Source organism: Conger conger, chromosome 10 (genome assembly GCF_963514075.1).
Source record: "Conger conger chromosome 10, fConCon1.1, whole genome shotgun sequence".
Lineage (NCBI taxonomy): Eukaryota > Metazoa > Chordata > Actinopteri > Anguilliformes > Congridae > Conger > Conger conger.
In genome coordinates, this window is record NC_083769.1 from 16914321 (window position 1) to 16932537 (window position 18217).

General features: G+C 42.2%; 1 protein-coding gene across 3 annotated transcripts in view; it reads left to right on the forward strand.

The window, feature by feature from the left end:
* Positions 1-18217, forward strand: part of LOC133138939 (TOX high mobility group box family member 2-like) — a 123562-nt gene that overhangs the window by 74057 nt on the left and 31288 nt on the right. For all 3 annotated transcript variants that reach the window (XM_061258094.1, XM_061258096.1, XM_061258095.1), the window contains one exon: positions 8668-8913. In XM_061258094.1, the coding sequence (XP_061114078.1) occupies positions 8668-8913 (246 nt within the window). The remainder of the gene's footprint in view (positions 1-8667; positions 8914-18217) is intronic.

Genomic DNA, 18217 nt, shown 5'->3' on the forward strand with positions numbered 1-18217 from the left:
GACTGATTATCAAGAACGTTTCTCAGCTAAATTGACAGGCTGATTATCAAGAACGTTTCTCAGCTAAATTGACAGGCTGATTATCAAGAACATTTCTCAGCTAAATTGACAGGCTGATTATCAAGAACGTTTCTCAGCTAAATTGACAGGCTGATTATCAAGAGCAGTGCATAGAGTGCGCACATATTAGTGAAAGTCATCCCCTCCTCCGCAGGTAGGGTGATATACGCGTCCACTCCGACAAAAACATTTTCTGATATTTTGTTCTGACACAGGCCTACTTATTAACGCGGTACGCATACGGTTTGGAAGTGAGCGCAGGTGGTTCAGGACCTCTTGTCGAAACGGCTGCTCTCAGGTCAGATCTCGTGGTGCGGCTGGCAGGTAGCGGCGAGGTTAATTGAATCATTTAACGGGAGGCTAAAAGGACGCGCGTCGTTACGTGTCTGCCAAGTAGCTGCCCGTGAGTTATACTCAGCCTGCTATCCTGTCCAACAGCTGGGCAACTGCTGCTGTGCCTGGGGTTATGCTCTGTCCTCTGGGCCGCAGACAGAGCGTATCGCCGAAGATTTGAGTCAGCAACCCCCCTGTGTTAGCGTCCCATCGCTGATTTCAGCCCTTAAACACTTCACAGACAGGGCAATCCGTCACATTACAATATAGTGACAGCATTACATGTCGATTTTCTGCCCTTGTGTTGGGCTAGGGAATTTTTAATGAATCATTGTTAATGGATTATGCTTAGCAATTATAATGCACCTTTCACAATTTTAAAAGTGCACTACAGTGAAGAGATGTTCACCTCAACCTCCACCAATGTTTTTTTTTTTTTTTTTTACATACCTTTTAAAGAACAATGAGTGAACTGGATTGGATTATTGGGCATTGTTTATCAAATGACGATATCAAGATGTGTAATGCAGGGTCTAAACATCAGCACTAGTATGTCATAAAAGAAGGATAAATATCATGCATAACATCACGCCATCACGGTTAATTTATCTGTCCGTGGGTGCACATCACCTGATGAAGGCCAGCCTGGTGAGAACATGGGGTCTGTTTGTGGCGCTGCATATAACTGCATGTTGGGAGCACGGGACTATGGGATATTTCCCCCCGACTCCAGGATACACATTAGGCCTGCGCTTCAACCCTCGGAGAACTTGGAGCTTATCGCATTAGCGGGCTCAAGTTACCCAAATTTGTAAATAGCATGAAAGGCATAAATAATGCAGGCCTCAGTCGCTGGAAGGACGCGGACGTGACTGGAGGCGTAGGGTCGGCGTAACAGGAGATCACCTGTCAGAGCCCATCCTGAGGGGGCTTTGCGATTGGCCCGTATCTCCCAACGCCACTTGCCATAAAGAGAGAGGTTCAGATGCCTATCACTTCAGGGGTTTTGGGAGTTGGAGAATGTGCCCCATTAATACCATGCCCTGTTCTGAGAACTGATATGTAGTGTGCACAGGACACAGGAGTCTCTAATCTCCAACACTGTATATTGTATCATGCATTATCTAAACATGTTACACTACAAGGGACATTGAATAAAATTACAATAACATTTAAAAAAATATTTTCACTGCAACACGTCATCGTTTCTGTCATCCAAGGCACCTGTATTGTGTATTATTTCTGCCAGGGCTCAGGAGAACTTAGTTAATATCAGATCAAATTAGGATATTCTGTAGTCATTCAAGAGATTTCTTTCTTTAGTTTGTCAAAAGGAAATAACATTGCAGGCCTGGTATTTCCCAGAAAACTCAAATCCCAATTTGAAGGTGACGGCAAAGGGGATGAATGAGAGAGATGAAAAGTGATATTTATTTATTTTATCTCTGTGTTCAAATGTAGGGGGGTGAGAACCAGCTGCTAAAATCACAGTTTCTGAAGCTTCTGGAGTCCAAACACCCAGCACCCGTGCCAGACAAATGAAGTCTGGGATGGGGGGTGTTTATCTGTCTGCAAGGCCCCAACACTACTCCTTAAACATGGCCACCACCCCTGCACCCTGCCTAAAGTCAACACTGTAGGAGGAGGACTCACAGTTTGGTCTTCAGGGTAATTTATGTAGGGTTATGCACTCTTCTGGATAATTTACAGAGGGTTATGCACTCGGTTAGGAATTTCACACAAATGAACGGGCGAGACACCCAGCGTTTAGCTTAGATAAACTCTCGAGGGGCAGTGGCAAAACATCTGAAAACTGCAGCCTGGGTCGAGCTGTGATACAGAACCACGATCTTCAACAGGCCCATCGGGTCGACAGATGAGTGCAGATTAGCTACGATGCTCATTTGTCACTTTCCACAGCGATGCATTTCACTGTATGGTGCACAGTGTGGCCGACGATTCCCGGAGTGTCTTTAGCTAGCCGTGGCGCGTGAGTGCTCGACTTATAGGCTTCCCCCCTCCACGTTGTATGATCCATGCAGATCTCGCATTGAGCCCCGGGGCATGAGGATCCCAGCACCTAATGCCCTTCCAGCCATCCGGCTGTTATTTTCCATCAACAGCATCCGGCGAGAAATACAAAAACCGATAAGCTGAGATGGACGAAAGCGCCTTGAACTCTCCGTAGTGCCCTTTTAAAGACTTAAAGCAGAATAATCTGTATGAACTTATTTTTCATTCCGCTACACTCGCTGCGGTGGCACTGCGGATTTAAGGGTCTGAGTAGTTTTGATATTTATATTACACTTTAAGGCATTATTGTATATGAGAACGTTGTATTTCCCTGCATGGAAGCCAAGGTCACAGCTGATTGAAATATAATAAAAGTGTAGACATCTGCTCTAATGCTCAGGGAAGTTCAATCTATTTTAATGCAACTGCGCTGTACACGCTGATGAATCTGGCAGAAGCACCCTTGTGGTTCAATTACAGTAAATCAAAACTGTATTCTTATTACCATAGCTTTAATGAGGACAGGAGGAAGGGAGAGAACAATGAGGTCTCACTTCACTTGCTTTTTTTTCTCTCGGTTTGCAACTCAGTTAGATCTTAAATCCAATGACATATGGAAAAAAGGGATTGTGGGATGTTCACGTACGTGTGTGTGTGTGTGTGTGTGGGTGAGGTGTCCGCATGCGTCCTGTGATTACATGGGCACTTGCATTGCCATAGAGGGAAAGATGACAAAGGCTCCATATCTTTCATTATTTTATATGATACATTTCAAGTGTTTTTTCCAATTCAATGAAAGAGAATTTGAATTCGGAGCTCGTATTGGCAATGAGTTTTGAAAGCTTCTTCCCCAGTGAGAAAGGGAGATGCGAATTTGAATTAAGGGCTTGATCGTGGGTTGTAGAAGCACCTGCAGTGTTCAGCTGTGGATAATAGCAGGTATAATTTGGGATATTGACTTAATTATGGATGCCGGGTTTGAACGGATTATTTGCTGCCATCCTGTACATATTTGAGCCTTTAAATTAAAACTTGAGTAAAAATAGGTGGCAACCCTTTACACAATTTGCTCCCAATTATCAAAAATATTTTGGCATTGAGTATTTTAATTTCTGCAGTGGTGGTTGGTTACTGTAAATTACTGTCCCCTACCCTACCCCCTTCACACACAGTCACAGTCTCTCCCACACATACACACACACACTTATTTGTGAAAAATCACAGGTTTTTGGAGCCGTGATAGAGACTATTAATTCAATTTGTATAGCACTTTTCTCACAGGCCAGAAACTCTGTGTTTTACAGTAATGAGGCAAATTGCCTCAATGTATCCTATTCTGGGCTCGACTCGGTCAACATTGATGTCACACTGCTATATACTCAGTGAGCACTTTGTTAGATATTTATTAGACATATTTCTTAGACTTATTAAGTCTTCTGTTGCTGTAGCCTATGAATTTAGAGGTTTGTTGTGTGTTCAGAGATTCTCGTATGCACACCGCCTTTGTAATGTGTGGTTATTTGCGTTGCTGTCACCTTCCTGCCAGCTCGCTGTCTGGCCCTTCTCCTCTGACTTTGTTCATTAACAAGGCCTTTCTGCCCGCAGAGCTGTTGGTCACTGGGCGTTTTTTGGACCATTCTCTGCAAACTCTAGAGACTGTTGTAGGTGACAATCCCAGGAGATCAGCAGTTTCTGAGATACTCAAACCACCCTGTCTGGCACCAATCATTCCAAGGTCAAAGTCACTTTGAAATTTGGTCTTAAAAACAGCCTCCTGCCCACATCTGCATGCTTTTATGCATTTAGTTGCTGCCACATGATTGGCTGATTAAATATTTGCATTAACAAGCTGGTGTACAGGTCTACCTAATAAAGTGGTCACTGAGTGTACATGGTTGGCAGAGAGGAGCAGAAGTCACCATGTACAGATTATTGGGATTAAAGATGGGTTCTAATCCCGCTTGAACAACAGCAGATCATCTAGGTGATAAATACATCACTCACTTCAACCGATCAGGTCTGTTTGATGCGTGACCATCAAGGTCAGCTTTAAACCCCTCCATGGTTCCACTTTGGAGGTTTTCGAGATGTCTCGACCTAACTCGCCCTGCTGTAAAATTCCAGCCAAGACCATCCTACAACCATTTTAGAAACGGCAATCTGTTTTTAGTTTGTGTACCAGTCGGGTTCAGTTGGCCCGGGCTGGTGTACGAGCCTGGGTGAGCTGGCTTTAGCCATGTCGAACTGAAGAACCAGAATCTTCTTTTCCTGCATTTCAGGAAAAGCACTTGAACTCATTTCATCTGGCCTTTGCTCTGGTAATCTCTCAAGCAAGGCCGAGTCGTCCTTCCGGTGAGTGACTTTGATGGACACGGCCACTTCCAGTGGTGGTTCGGAGCATGCTCTGTTTATGCCTGCGGCTGTGGCTGTGGCTGGGTCTCCATTGGTCTAGATAACACTCTGATCATGATGATGTTTTAAAGCACAGAATTCTCTAAATCAGACACCCTGACGAGCAGGTCTCAGAACAAGTTTAGATAACAATCGGTTATTTCACTAATCTAGTTTTACACTTGACGATCCCACTGATGAAATGGCTGAAGTGATCTTCAAACTTTCCACAATACAGGCGCAGTGAAGCTAGCAAGGCGGGTTATTTGTTTTAATTCTGCTTCTTAAAATGTTTTATTAATTCATTCATTAATTCATAATTATGCATATTCCCACAAATTTTTTTATAATTGTACTTCTTCCTTGTGATGGTGGATATTTTTTGCAATGAATGTCTTTAAAATGCAGAAGCTTGGTGGTAGGGCTGCATGATATATCAATATTTATCGTCATCGAGAAAGGAACATGAGAGATAAACAAATCGCAAAAGAGTGACGATGTTCTGTTAAATTGATTGGCTGTTCTTTTGTTCATTAAAAGCATGTTGGAAATAATGTATTTTATTTTATTTTTTATTCAGTGAGCATAGGCTATTCATTGTCTGGGGTCCACATTAGCAGCGTACCTAAAACAGAGAAACATTAGAACTGCGCACACTTAAATATTTGTTTATTTATTGCAAGTCATATCGCCATTGCAATATTCAACAATGTTATCGCATATCACATATTGTGCTCATATTGCGTCTCACAGTAATGTTACACGGAGCAGAAGCATGTGCTGTGAGGATGTTATTATGTCTTGCCCATAAAGGCAGCTAAAGGTGATGAATTGAAGTTAGGAACTATTCTATTTTTCTTCCATTAAGTTTATAGAAGCCTTGTAATGTGGAAATACTGTAAACTGTTTCAGGGTCATGGTGGTGATTTAGAACCTCTCTTTGAAACTCATGCAGCAGACTTGTATTACTATTTGCAGAGTTTGGTGGAGGAATTGTATCAAAGCATCACTGCATGAAAACAGTTCAAAGTGCCAATAATGTGAAGGCATTGTGGCAGTTGGTTGGGAAACTATGCCATAGAATGTCTTGGAGAAATAAGCTCAGCTGAATGCATAAGGGACACTTAAATGGCATTTAAACGCCCACGTCTGCGACATCGAGTCACACTGTTGTTGGAGACAGTGGTTATGACTAAAGAGACAGGGCCTTTAAATGACCACACAAAGTAAGTCCAAAAAACCATGGCAAATGCGCCTTTCAATTAATTCACAACTTCTTCTGCTATTCCAGTCCCAGGAATGCATGCCAGAAATGCATTGTACCTGCTAATGCAATCACATTGTTACAAAAAAATAGCTTGGAGATTTGAATTTCCCAGAGGAGGCAGCCAGGGACTCCCTTCACACAATGCTTCTAGTGTTTACAACAGACAATTTAGTTTCCTTCCAACAATTATGAGGGAAATTGAATCTCAGGAAATGTTCGTTTTCTCGTCCATTAGAGCAAACAATAACGGATCCTTGAAAGTTTAAAAAAAGCGTTTGTCTTCAAAGGACAATCTAGAAAATTAATCTTCACTATTTCAGTAAAGCAAATCAAATGGGACCAATTGAGTTTTCCATTTGTGTTAATATGAAGGGCTGCTGTAAACAGACATGTAAGCTTTTGTCCTCACTCTACTTTTTATATTGAATTTTGTTGCAAATTTGTTGTACATCTTTTTGTTAGGTATTTTTTAGATTGATTCCTTTTTATAGAGACTTCTAATGTACAATAACTCCATTAGGACCACGCATTTCAGGGGCTGCTTGCATTATATTTCCTCTGTCATCTCTGTGTTTTGTGAAAGAAGTCAACAAACAGGACATTATTTGATTATCAAACAGGGTCCCCACAGCACAATAGTTGTGTGTTTACCACCGAGTCCCCACAGCACAGTAGTTGTGTGTTTATCAGTGAGGCCCTGTAGAAACATAGTTGTGTGTTTATCACACAGTGTCCCCACAGCACAGTAATTGTGTGTTTACCAGTGAGGCCCTGTAGAAACATAGTTGTGTGTTTATCACACAGTGTCCCCACAGCACAGTAATTGTGTGTTTATCAGTGAGGCCCTATAGAAGCATAGTTGTGTGTATATCACAGTTATCCTAGGGACCACTTCGCAGTTCATCCTGCTAAAACACTTTCAGATTTCAATGTCGTGATGTGGCCCAATCTGGTCTTGAATCCTGACCCCACTAAATGTGACAGTCTGCTTCAGAGGAGAACATATGCTCGCTTAAATACAAAACTGGCTGACGAATATCTTTGGATTCTGCTTGGCAGAATTAGCATTGTGTTGGCATTAATAAGAAAAGGCTAGGTTGCTTTAAAGCACATTACCTCTCTCTTTTTTCCCTCCCCCTAGTGATTTTGAAAAGAAAACACTGCGTTTCCTTGAGGAATATTGGCACTGAAGTATGGAATTGAGTTTTGTTTAATTCAGTCTTTCTTAAAATGCTTTTTATATTCTTTGACCAACTGAACAGCCATAACAGTCAACCATATCATTTGTGATGGCAGTAACAAAAAAAACAAAAAAACACCTGAACATACTGTTCAAAGCCTTTTTTTTTAAAGACCAGCATGATACTCATTCCTGTTTAAAGTTTTTACAGACTGTAACATGGAACGCATTTAATAACGGTCAGTTGTGTATTGCGAGATATTCTTTGAATTGGATTTTACAGCTCTGAAACAAAGGGAGAGCAGTTTTTTTTTTCTTTTCCTTTTCTCCCGGCTGTTTATGTGCTAAAAGTATTTGTTTGCAAGATAAATGGTTGTCCCAGTGTGGAGGATGACAGCCTACACGAAGATGATATTGAATTGATTTCTGAAATGTTGCAGAACGAGCTGCTTGATATATACCGCGAGACATGAATCATAAAAATTCTATTAAAAAGCTCCTGAATGGCTGACAGTGGAATATTATTTGTGATGATTAATTTGACTCAGTCATTATGAACGGAGTGAAGTCAGATTGCCTCTGACAAAATTGCTTTTCGCTCTCTCCGTTGAATACCTCCAGTATGCATTTTGAAAGCACAAAATCATATTTCTCACGGCAAGCTCTAGTGCCGAGATGTCTGAGGATGATAGCTAATGGAAACCGTACCGAGTGTGTTCTCCTTTTTAAAGAATTTCATAAGACGCGTTAAGATTTTTTATTTATTATTTTACACATGATGAATTGGCTGTCAATTTCTTTATTGGTGATTTTTTAAAATCATCCTTTTAAGTGCATCGTGTAGTTTTAGACTTTGTGCAGTCCGCCATGCATATTATACTTCAGATCCATAGTCTCTTGCAGCGATTCCCCTTGAATCATATTGCCACGCTGTACTGTACAGGAATGACAAAGCTCCGCCCAGGATACAGTAAATCATTAATGCACAGAGGGAAAGGCTGGGGTTCTTATCTCTTTCACAGGCTGAATCTTTCAGTTAATTGCCCTGCTTTCACTGCTGTGCTGTTCCTGACTTTGTGATGCCCTTAGGAGGAAGTGCAGAAGTCTAAAGAGCTGCATCTCACATTAAGAATTCAAAAGCAAACATCTAGGCTAATAGTGTGAACAGACCTGCGCATTTCATTCAAAAGCTACCATTTTTATTAGTAGTAGTAGTAGTAGTAATAATATTATTTGTTGTTGTTGTTGCTAGCAGTAGTAGCAGTAGCATAATCAGTAGTAGAAGCAGCAGAATTAGCAATAGTGGTAATAGCAGCGGTAGTAGTAGAAGCAGTAGTAGTGTCTACAATATAGAAATATGGCTTGTAGTAATATTATGCTGATGCATATCCCCTGACCTATCTCTTTCTGTCCGTCCTTCTAGAACTACACTGGTCAGAGTGGCGGTGGTGGAGCAGGCGACGAGGATTACGAGATCCCGCCCATAACGCCACCCAACCACCCCGACCCCTCCCTGCTGCACCTGATGGACCCCGAGTCGGGCTACCTCTGCCACTCCCTGCCCCACAATGGCCTGATCAACCCCTACTCATACCCGGAGCTGCCCGCCATCATGATGTCCAACATGCTGGGTCAGGAGAGCCACCTGCTGTCTGGGCAGATGCACTCGGTGAGTCCCGCTGGGTGCTCCTGCTTGCGTACCACCATGGCAGCAGCCTGCCATGCCTATGATTTGCCCCCCCCACCAAAATCCTTCAAAATCATTGCTTAAAAACTTTGTTTAAAAAAATTGACCATCAGAAATGCTAGCCATGTTTCAGGATGAGGTGTTAAGCTAGCTAGCTGGCATACCTACACTCAGAAAACACTAGCTGACATCAAGATTAATTTATTTGTTGTGGAAGGTACACATTTACCAAAGCGGTCGAAGCGTAGAGCACTGCTAATGCAAAGCTAAAATAAAGAGACAGGGATGCTGGAATGTATATAGCAGCCATGCATGTGCATGCAAACAGGGCATATGGGCGTATGGTCACAGGAAGCCGTGTGACCAAAGAACATGGACTCCAGATGGGCACTGTGAGAGTGAGATCTTTCTTTTTTGACTGATTGCTGCCAACATGGCTCCAAGTATTTAAAAAGGCCAAAACAGCCTGTGTGTGAAAAATAAGACGAAACTCACCAAAAAAGTTAAATGCAAGGAATGTTTTCCGACAGGCAATTCATTACATTACATTACAGTATAGGCATTTGGTAGACAGGGACGTGCACTGAAACCCCACTGAGGGAAGGACGAAGTGCTGGAAGTGACCACATGCGTAGATAGATAAGAGCTTGAACCCTGTAGATTAATCTGATGAGAACAAACCCACCAGGAAGCAGCATTAAAACCATTTAGGCGAATCAGCATTTACACATTTACGCATATACTCATCCCGAGAAATGGCTGGAGCCTTGCGGATGAAGGTCGCCCTTCCTACATCTGCAGAAGCCTCCAGGACAGAGAAGAGTGGGAGTGCAAGGAATGCTTGAACGGAGGAGGGCGGGGTGGGAAAAAAAGCCCATTAGACGTCATATGGCCCGGCACCGGCCCCATTCTGGTTCTGACAGTCTGGGGAATGAGATATTGCTGCCAGCACATGGTGAGATGCGCTTCCATCAGCTCGACCCGCCGTGCTGACTGCTGAGGAGAGAGGCCTGCCGAGGGGGGCAAGGGGCCCAGGGACGGGGGGCTGAGAGGGGTCAGGGGGACCCAGGCCTGGGACCGGGGAGCCGCGGGCTTCGGTCCTGGGTGGGGCACTGCCGCGTAGGAGCGGATGCAGCTTTAGTCTCGCTGGATGAGCGATGACATCAGCTGGATAAACTAATCTAAGTGTTGGTTTCCTTGTTGGCTGCCATTCATTGTGGCTGTCTTTCCATGGGAAACTCCAGGTGTGCACTCCTTTACTTGGCAGAATGAGGCGGCTGGTTATAAGATGGTTGCTGGTGGATGCTCTCCAGATAGCGTGAGCCATAGTCAAGAGCCTGGCTGGGCTGAATGGCCTGTTCACTGTCACCCGCGCCTTTCTTATCAGCTACGTACTGATGCTGATTACATGAGCAAATATACCACACATGCATAGCATGCATTAAAAATAATACTAATGCAATCTGAAAGTAAAATGCTGCTGTGGCACATCGATCAAATGAGCATGTGCATGCGGGATGTAGAGTATGTATAAAACAAAATTACCCTGACCACTGCTGAGAATATGGAGTCCATTCACTTCTCTAAATGTTATAGTCGGTGTTAGCGCCAGGGTAATTGTGTTTATAATAGGACTGTCGGATTCCATTGAATAGGCAATAAAAATTTCTTAATAGTTAAGATTAAGGTTTGAATGTGTAAATTTTAATCATATGTGTGTGATGAAAATCTAATGTGTTCCATAAAATGTTTTATCTTTCATTGGAATGACCCTTTTTCCCCAGACTGCTGCATAGCCAATCGCGTTTTAAATTAACGAATAAAATTACCATAGCTGATTAATGCTCTACAGCAAGAGATTAATTACATGAGTTTGATTTAAATGGAACCAATCCTGGGCCTGATTTGGAAAGATCTACTCAATGTTTTGATAGGCGTAATCTGGTCAACCATGTAGGATTGAAACATTAAAGAAGAAAAGGGAAAATCTGAATGGGACATTACACATACACATTATAAATGAGCATTATAAAAAGCGGCAAAAGAGAAAAAAATGGTTTCAGCCATCTTCAACATTACCTAGGATATCTTCACGCAAAGGAAAGTTAGGCTACATGTTCCGGGAGTGTTGGGACTCCAATAGCCTTAATGTGACATGAAAGCAGCTATGTAGAAAGCACCAAAGTTAGCCACAGAATGTCTATAATCACCGCCCCACTAAACGCATAGCTATAGGCAGCAATTGCTGTGCTCTTATTTGGCTATAACGTTAATGATAGACCACTGTTTTATATAAGCAATAAGACACTTAAGACACAGAATATATTGTGAATATACAGTAGTCGCGGCTTTGAGTTGTGCCTACAGTAACAGCACCCTCTAGACCACAATATACCAAGCCATCTCATGCCATATTGCTTAGCAGCACGACAAAACATTGCATTTTTGAGTAAAGGCGTGCGTTCACAATCCAATTCAACGTCCATTTCTAGTCCATCATGGCCCCGTCAGACTGCCTGATTTTGACAGCCACTCGATTAACCATGCACTCTCATGTTCTGTTGGCTAAGAGTATTAGCACCAGGATGGCTCCTACTGGCTTTGAGAGATTTGCCACTTCATATTCACGGTACCTGAGATTTTAGAACGGGGGTGCATTTGAGTTGTGTTTAATTTGGTCACATTTGCCCTCTGACATGAGTTCTTTATGGGAATGACAGGTTTGAGAAACCCCAAAACCGGTCGAACGGTCACGTTACCTGTCAAACTGTGTCATTATTTGTGATTGGTTAGCGTGAGTCTGTGATTGACAGCCTGTAGTAGCTCCGCCCTTTTACCAATTACGATTGAACAGGAAAGCAAATCTGTTTAAAATTAATGTCAGAAACCACATTTCAGTACCTTGAAATTGATTACTTCATGCAGTATGAAAAATGTTAACTAGAGACTGTGCAGGCAACCGTTTCTTTCCCATTCTGCTCTTCTAATCATAGAATTGACCAAAATAAATAATAGATTGCTCTGTGAATAATTCAACATCGTATACTTTCATCTCATTTAAATGTAAGTTTGCATTATAAATATTCATGCTGAAAATGCTCACCCATGGCATGGTGTATATCTGTATTTAATTGGGTGTAATGCATTTTCTAAAAAACTGCAACCACACTTTAATTTGGACCATAATTGGTCGGAAGCGTCTGGCTGTCGGACAGTAATAACATACAGTAATAAAAACAGGCCGACAACGTGTCTACGTGTGTTTGTGTGTTTATGTGCCTGTGTGTTTGCTGTATGTGTGAGTGCGTGTGAGAGTAAGTGAAAGAGCTTGTTGATGTGTATGACAAAGAGAGAGCATGTGTGAGCATGTGACAGAAAGTGTGTGTGTGGTGCCACGGGGGCTCACAGCTAAAGTGATGGACCTTGATTCAGTCATCAGTTCACTGCAGTTGCACACCGAGTGTATCCCTATCTAACACATGGGCAATTGGAATAGATAGGGTACAATCGGCTACTAAATTTGGAGAAAACTGGAAAAATCGGAAACGAACAAAAACATTTAAAAAAAGAGTGTGTGTGTGTGGTGTGTATGTGTGTGAAGTGTGTGCTTGCGTGTTCATGTGTATGTGTCTGTACATGTGTGTGTTTGTTTGTGTGTGTGCATGTGTATGTGTGTATGTGTGCATGTGTATGTGTGTGAAGTGTGTGTTTGTGTGCATGTGTTTGTGTTTGTACATCTGTGTAAGATGTGTGCATGTGTGTGTGTTTGTCTGGGTGTGCATGGATGTGCGTGTGTGTGTACGTCTGTGTGAGGTGTGTGTGTTTGTGTGCGTTCGTGTGTGCATGTGTGTGTACGTCTGTGTGAGGTGTGTGTGTTTGTGTGCATGCGTGTGTGTATGTGTATCTACGTCTGTGTGAGGTGTGTGTGTTTGTGTGCGTGTGTGTGTGTATGTGTATGTACGTCTGTGTGAGGTGTGTGTGTTTGTGTGCGTGCGTGTGTGTATGTGTATGTACGTCTGTGTGAGGATTGTGTGTTTGTGTGTGTGCATGTGTATGTACGTCTGAGTGAGGAGTATGTGTGTGTGTGTGTGTGCGTGCTTGTGTATGTACGTCTTTGTGAGGTGTGTGCGTGCATGTGTGTTTGCCTGTATGTATTCTTGTGTGTGTGTGTTTGTGTGTGTGTGTGTTATTTGCATGCCAGCATACATTCCCCCACAATTGCAAGGCAGTGGAGGGAGAAATTGGAATATTGATCTAGAGGCTGCAGCTACTTAAGAAATGTGTTCATTCAAAGCAGCCAATTTCTTTTCCATCAGTCAGTGGAGTAAGGCACTTGCGAGAGGCTCTTAGTTCATAAAAGGACCCAATTGAAGCAGGAGGCAGACGTGCAATTAAAGGGAGCGTTTTAAAATGCATGGGGACCATAGCTGTCCAAACCATAAATATACTTTTTTTCAAGGTTTACACTTAAAACAGTGGCTACACTCAACAACAGAGATCCAATAGGTTTGCACCTGACTGCTATTCACCGACTGGCTTGTTCAATCCAAGCAAGAGGCCTCCCAGAGAACATAAAGCAATCAGGATGATACGCAGAAAACTGTGCATTTGTGTGTGAGCGGGGCGGGGGTATCTTCCAACAAGAGTGTAATTTGTGTGTGCAATTGCCTCTCTCTGATGAAGAGAAAGAGAGAGAGAAGGGGAGAGAAAGAGAGAGAGAGATTGCAATTAAGCCAACCCGTGTAACCAAATTGTCCACAATTTGTTTGTTCGGGCTGCCTTTACGGACCACGCACTGAGCCACTTAAGCTCATTGATAATGCACTCACCTTTTACCGATATTTATCGAGTTTTCCATGACAATTAAGCGACAGCTGAGTGTTATTAATTGCCCGGTGGGTTGTGTTGTAAATACAAAATTGTGGGCTGATGCAGAGAAGCGTTGTCGTAACACTTAGCCCTTACCTGCTTGCCTTATAAATCTTGTTTGGGAGGGAGGGAGGGCTATGGCTCATGCTGAAATGGATGCGTTTTTTATTCTTTCTGTTCAGATGGAACAGCGCCCTGCAAACCGTTTTATTGGGAATACTTCATAGTAAATTGATGAATTTATATTGTTTCCAGAGAGAAGGAAAAACTAAACGGGAGAGAAAATGCAATGCTCTTCTTCTTCCCCCCCCCCCCCCCTTCTCTGCGTAATAGACCAATAAAATCTCGGCGAGAGAGAACTCTGGTTTTTAAACAGCTTTCTTTTCACCTTTGCAATTATTTATTTTCAAATAGTCCTTCGGGGTAATGTTCCATTTTCCTATTGCACACGCTCTTTTCTCATAAATGAAGCGTCACAGCAATAAATCATCGCACAAACAGAGGCTTGTGCGAACCCAGAAAGGTCTAAAGATTTATGTAACACATTCATGTTTTCCACTTCCTCATTTTAGTACTCCTCTGGTGAGGCAGGGCTAATAAAAGCTGCTATTAATATTTCCTGTTGCCTAGCAACCAGAGGTAGCAAGTAATAGCTTACTCTGGGAAAAAAAAAAATAGATGACCGATAAGAAAAAATTCAATTCTTTTATTATCTCCAGGGAAAAGGGGGAGTCTAATTTCTTTGGGATAGTCTGCAGCTCTCTACATTAAGAAGTATTTTCAAGAAATTGAAAGTTGCTTTTGATTGCATTGTGTTTAAAAAATACATTTTCATTTCTCATTAGCCTTTGGATTGAGTTAAAAAAAAAGAAAAAAGGTTTGTTTTGCATTTGTATCCCATAAAGAATTGGCATTGATGGTAAATGAATTGAACAAATGATGGCTATAGAATTTCATTTTTGGTCTTTTCAATATCACAGTAAATTATTAAATGCATATTTGGCTCATAGGTTTATTTGCATGATAATTATTTTCAAATAAACATGCCCAGACATGCATGTAGCGTTTGACGCCCGAATATGCACAACATCCAGTAGAATATTCTGGAATATATAATGTATTATAAGCCAATGCTCTGATATACGGATGCAAATCCATGTTATGGGAAGCAACTGTGAAGGCACATTTCAAACTCCAGTCCTGGAGGGCTGCAGTGTCTGCTGGTTTTCTGGGTTGTTTTCGGCACCTGCGGTTCATTTAAGTCTTTGATTGGCAACAGAACCCACACACCTTGTCCTCACGGCCTTAACTGACAGCTGATTGGGAGAAAAAAAACACAAAAACCTGCAGACACTGCGGCAGTTTGACACCCCTGTGCTAAAGTCTTACATACAGTGCGCAATTGGTACAATTTCTGTTCTTTTGGCTCTGTAGTCCAGGGATTAGGATTTGAAATGAAACAATGAGGTTAACGTGCAGGCTGTCCCCTTGAATTTGAGGGTATTTACATCCATATCAGTTGATATGACACGTCTCTTTTTATACAGGCCCCTCCATTTTAGGGGACCAAAAGTAATTGGACACTTGTCTTCTCAGCTGTTTCTGAATAGTCAGGTGTATTCATTTCTTTTTAGTGCAGGTCAAAGAAATCTTTCAATATCCAGTCTTGATTATAGGCTGTTTCTGCCTTTGGAGTCTGTTATTGGCGTTTGTCAACATGTGGTCCAGTGTTGTGCCAATGACAGTCAAGTAAGCCATTATGAGACTGAGAAATAAGAACAAAATGGAAAAAATTTAAGGGAACAGTCGGCACTTTAACCTGACATTTATTATTTCATTTCAAATCCAATGTACCGGACTACGTCCCTTTCATGAATATTCACACAGAAACGGTAAATTAGGACACTTCTAACTTTAGCTTCACTAGCACTAGCAGAGATGGAGTGTTCTGTCTCCATAAAATTAACATTTATAAAAATATATTTGCATTTAGCAGCGCTTTTTGGACACTTTCCCAGTTGAGTGTCAATTCTGAGATCCCAATAAGGTATTCCCCTACAGTAGCCCCCAAATCACATGCATCCAGATGTTTAAGTATCTAAATGTTTCATGAGCGAAATGATGGTTTTGGGGAGAAAAGGGCTGCCAAAATCACTGTGGCCAAATTATGGAGTTCTTATAGCAGTCAGGGCTATTATCCAAGCTTTGTAAGACCTTGTTAAATGTACACCAGCATACTGCTATATTTGGGTTGGTGATGGCCTTGGCCAAACCACAAGCTATAAGGCTGCATTGATTCAAGTCAAAGGTTTGTGCAATCTGGGGGATTCGCTGGTAGCATACTCAACATACATAAGGTTGACTATAGTCCGTGAAAAAAACAGCTAGAAATGATTGAAAACAGTGGGCTATGTTTTTTGCCTCCTGACTGTCCTCTTATTTAAACTCATGACAAAATGAAAATGATTGGCAGCGGCTGGTTGAGGGTTTATCTGTTTTTGGCGTAACTTAATCTTGCATATGGATGACATAAAGCCAATATTGTGTTACATGACATTAAAAACGGTTATACCAAATCTGCTGAGGTTTCCACCATGGGTAACCTCCGTCACTCTAGGAAAGGAAAGCGAACCGTTTAACGCCCAGATGAGTCAGAAACGCAATGGATGGCATCAACCAATGAGAGAGAGGCTAACAGCAGTGAGGGGAATTGGTGACGGTTTTCTGACCGCAGTGTGGAATTTTACCATCTTAGCCGTGACCTTAGAAGATGTTTATCACGGTTGCGAGAACCGTAACTGCAGCTGCACTGAAATATTGCTGTGGCCGTGGAAATTAACAGAAACTCTTTTTCTCTTTCGGATCCGGCCCTTAAAAAGGTAGAATTCAAAATCATCCTTTTAGTAGTATGATTCTTTTATACGAGGTGCGATTTGAAGTAGGCTCGTTAGGAACATGCTGAACCAGCAGTAAATGCGGTGAGAGAAAAAAAACGCTTTATTTGCACCTCTCAGAGGGAGCGGCAGGCTGCTATGAATAAAAGAATTAAACTATGAAATACATATTTCCTGGGTAAAAACATTTTTTTCAAACCCGCCACAGCAGCTGCTGCTGAGAATGAAGAACCCAAATGTTGAAAGTGAAATGGCGGATCCATCAATACTCACTGAAAGCATTGCCATATTTTAATTGCGCCACTGCCCTTGAACAAAATAGGTATTAGAGGGCCCGCCACTGTTTCTATATAAATCAGCTATATGGTGCAGGTGGAAGGATTTTTTTTAAATGGGTTTTCGTATTGCAAAAAGACATATGCCAAGGGATGACATTTTATACATCAGCGAAAGAAAAATGGCGTATTTTCTCAGCCGCAAAAGCGAAGCCAGGGCTCATGACGGAATGTCTAAACATACACACTTGTAAACAAGGATTTATTTTTTATTTTCTTGAGGGTGTAACAGGTTAGCGCAAATAGAAGGGGCAAGAAAACGCATCACCGAATGACCTAACATTAAAAACAAATCCATATTCATTACATTTGATGAATATGCATGACCGTTAATTTAAATTACCATTGGCAACTGTTAAGACTAATGAATAATTTATAATGGCAAGGCCAAAGAGATTTGAAGCTGAACGTCACATTAGCTGTATTCCTGGAATTGGCGCGAAGGTAAACAATTAAATCTGGGCAGAATCTGTTAACTTTGAAGAAAGGCAGGCTTTTCACAGGAAGTATTGTCTCAACTATTGCACATTAGTGCATAAAGAACAATGCAGCGAATAATGCACTGTTGAGAATAGCTTAACGTCAAGCGTCCATTTTGGCTCTTTTCAATGGTGTCCATGCTGCTGCAGGCTGGGTCATCCTGATACGGGCGTGGATGGGCCGTCCTCAGGACTGTCACATAAGACTGCACCAGTGGCCCATGGGACATCCCAGAGTGCATCCCAAAAATGTATCCTCCTTTCCTCCACTCATCTCCTTCTACTATCTGGAAGTATTCTCTTTGAGTATTGAGTTTAAGGTGGGAGGGCACAGTGTGAGGGACCCTGCTCATTTCATACTGAGCTAGAGAAAGGCAGGCTGAAAGAGAGAGACACAGAGAATGAGAAATAATGGAAGGAGGGGGAGAGAAAAAAGGAAGAGAGGTGGCAAGAGTAGGATAGAGGGAAGGAAAGAAATGGGAGCGGAGACGACTTGAGGAGAGAAGCAGAAAACGGAGAGAGAGAGAGAGAAAGCGCAGGAGAGAGTGTGAGAGCAGGAGAGAGGGGGAGGAGAAGGAGAGATAGAGAGAGGGGGGAAAGCGGGAGAAAGAGAGCGTGAGCGCACACCCCGCTTCCTCTGTTTAAAATGTGTTGGCTGTTCCTTTGAAGGATCAGCGGCGAGCACTCAGCACAGCAGTAATTAAAGCTG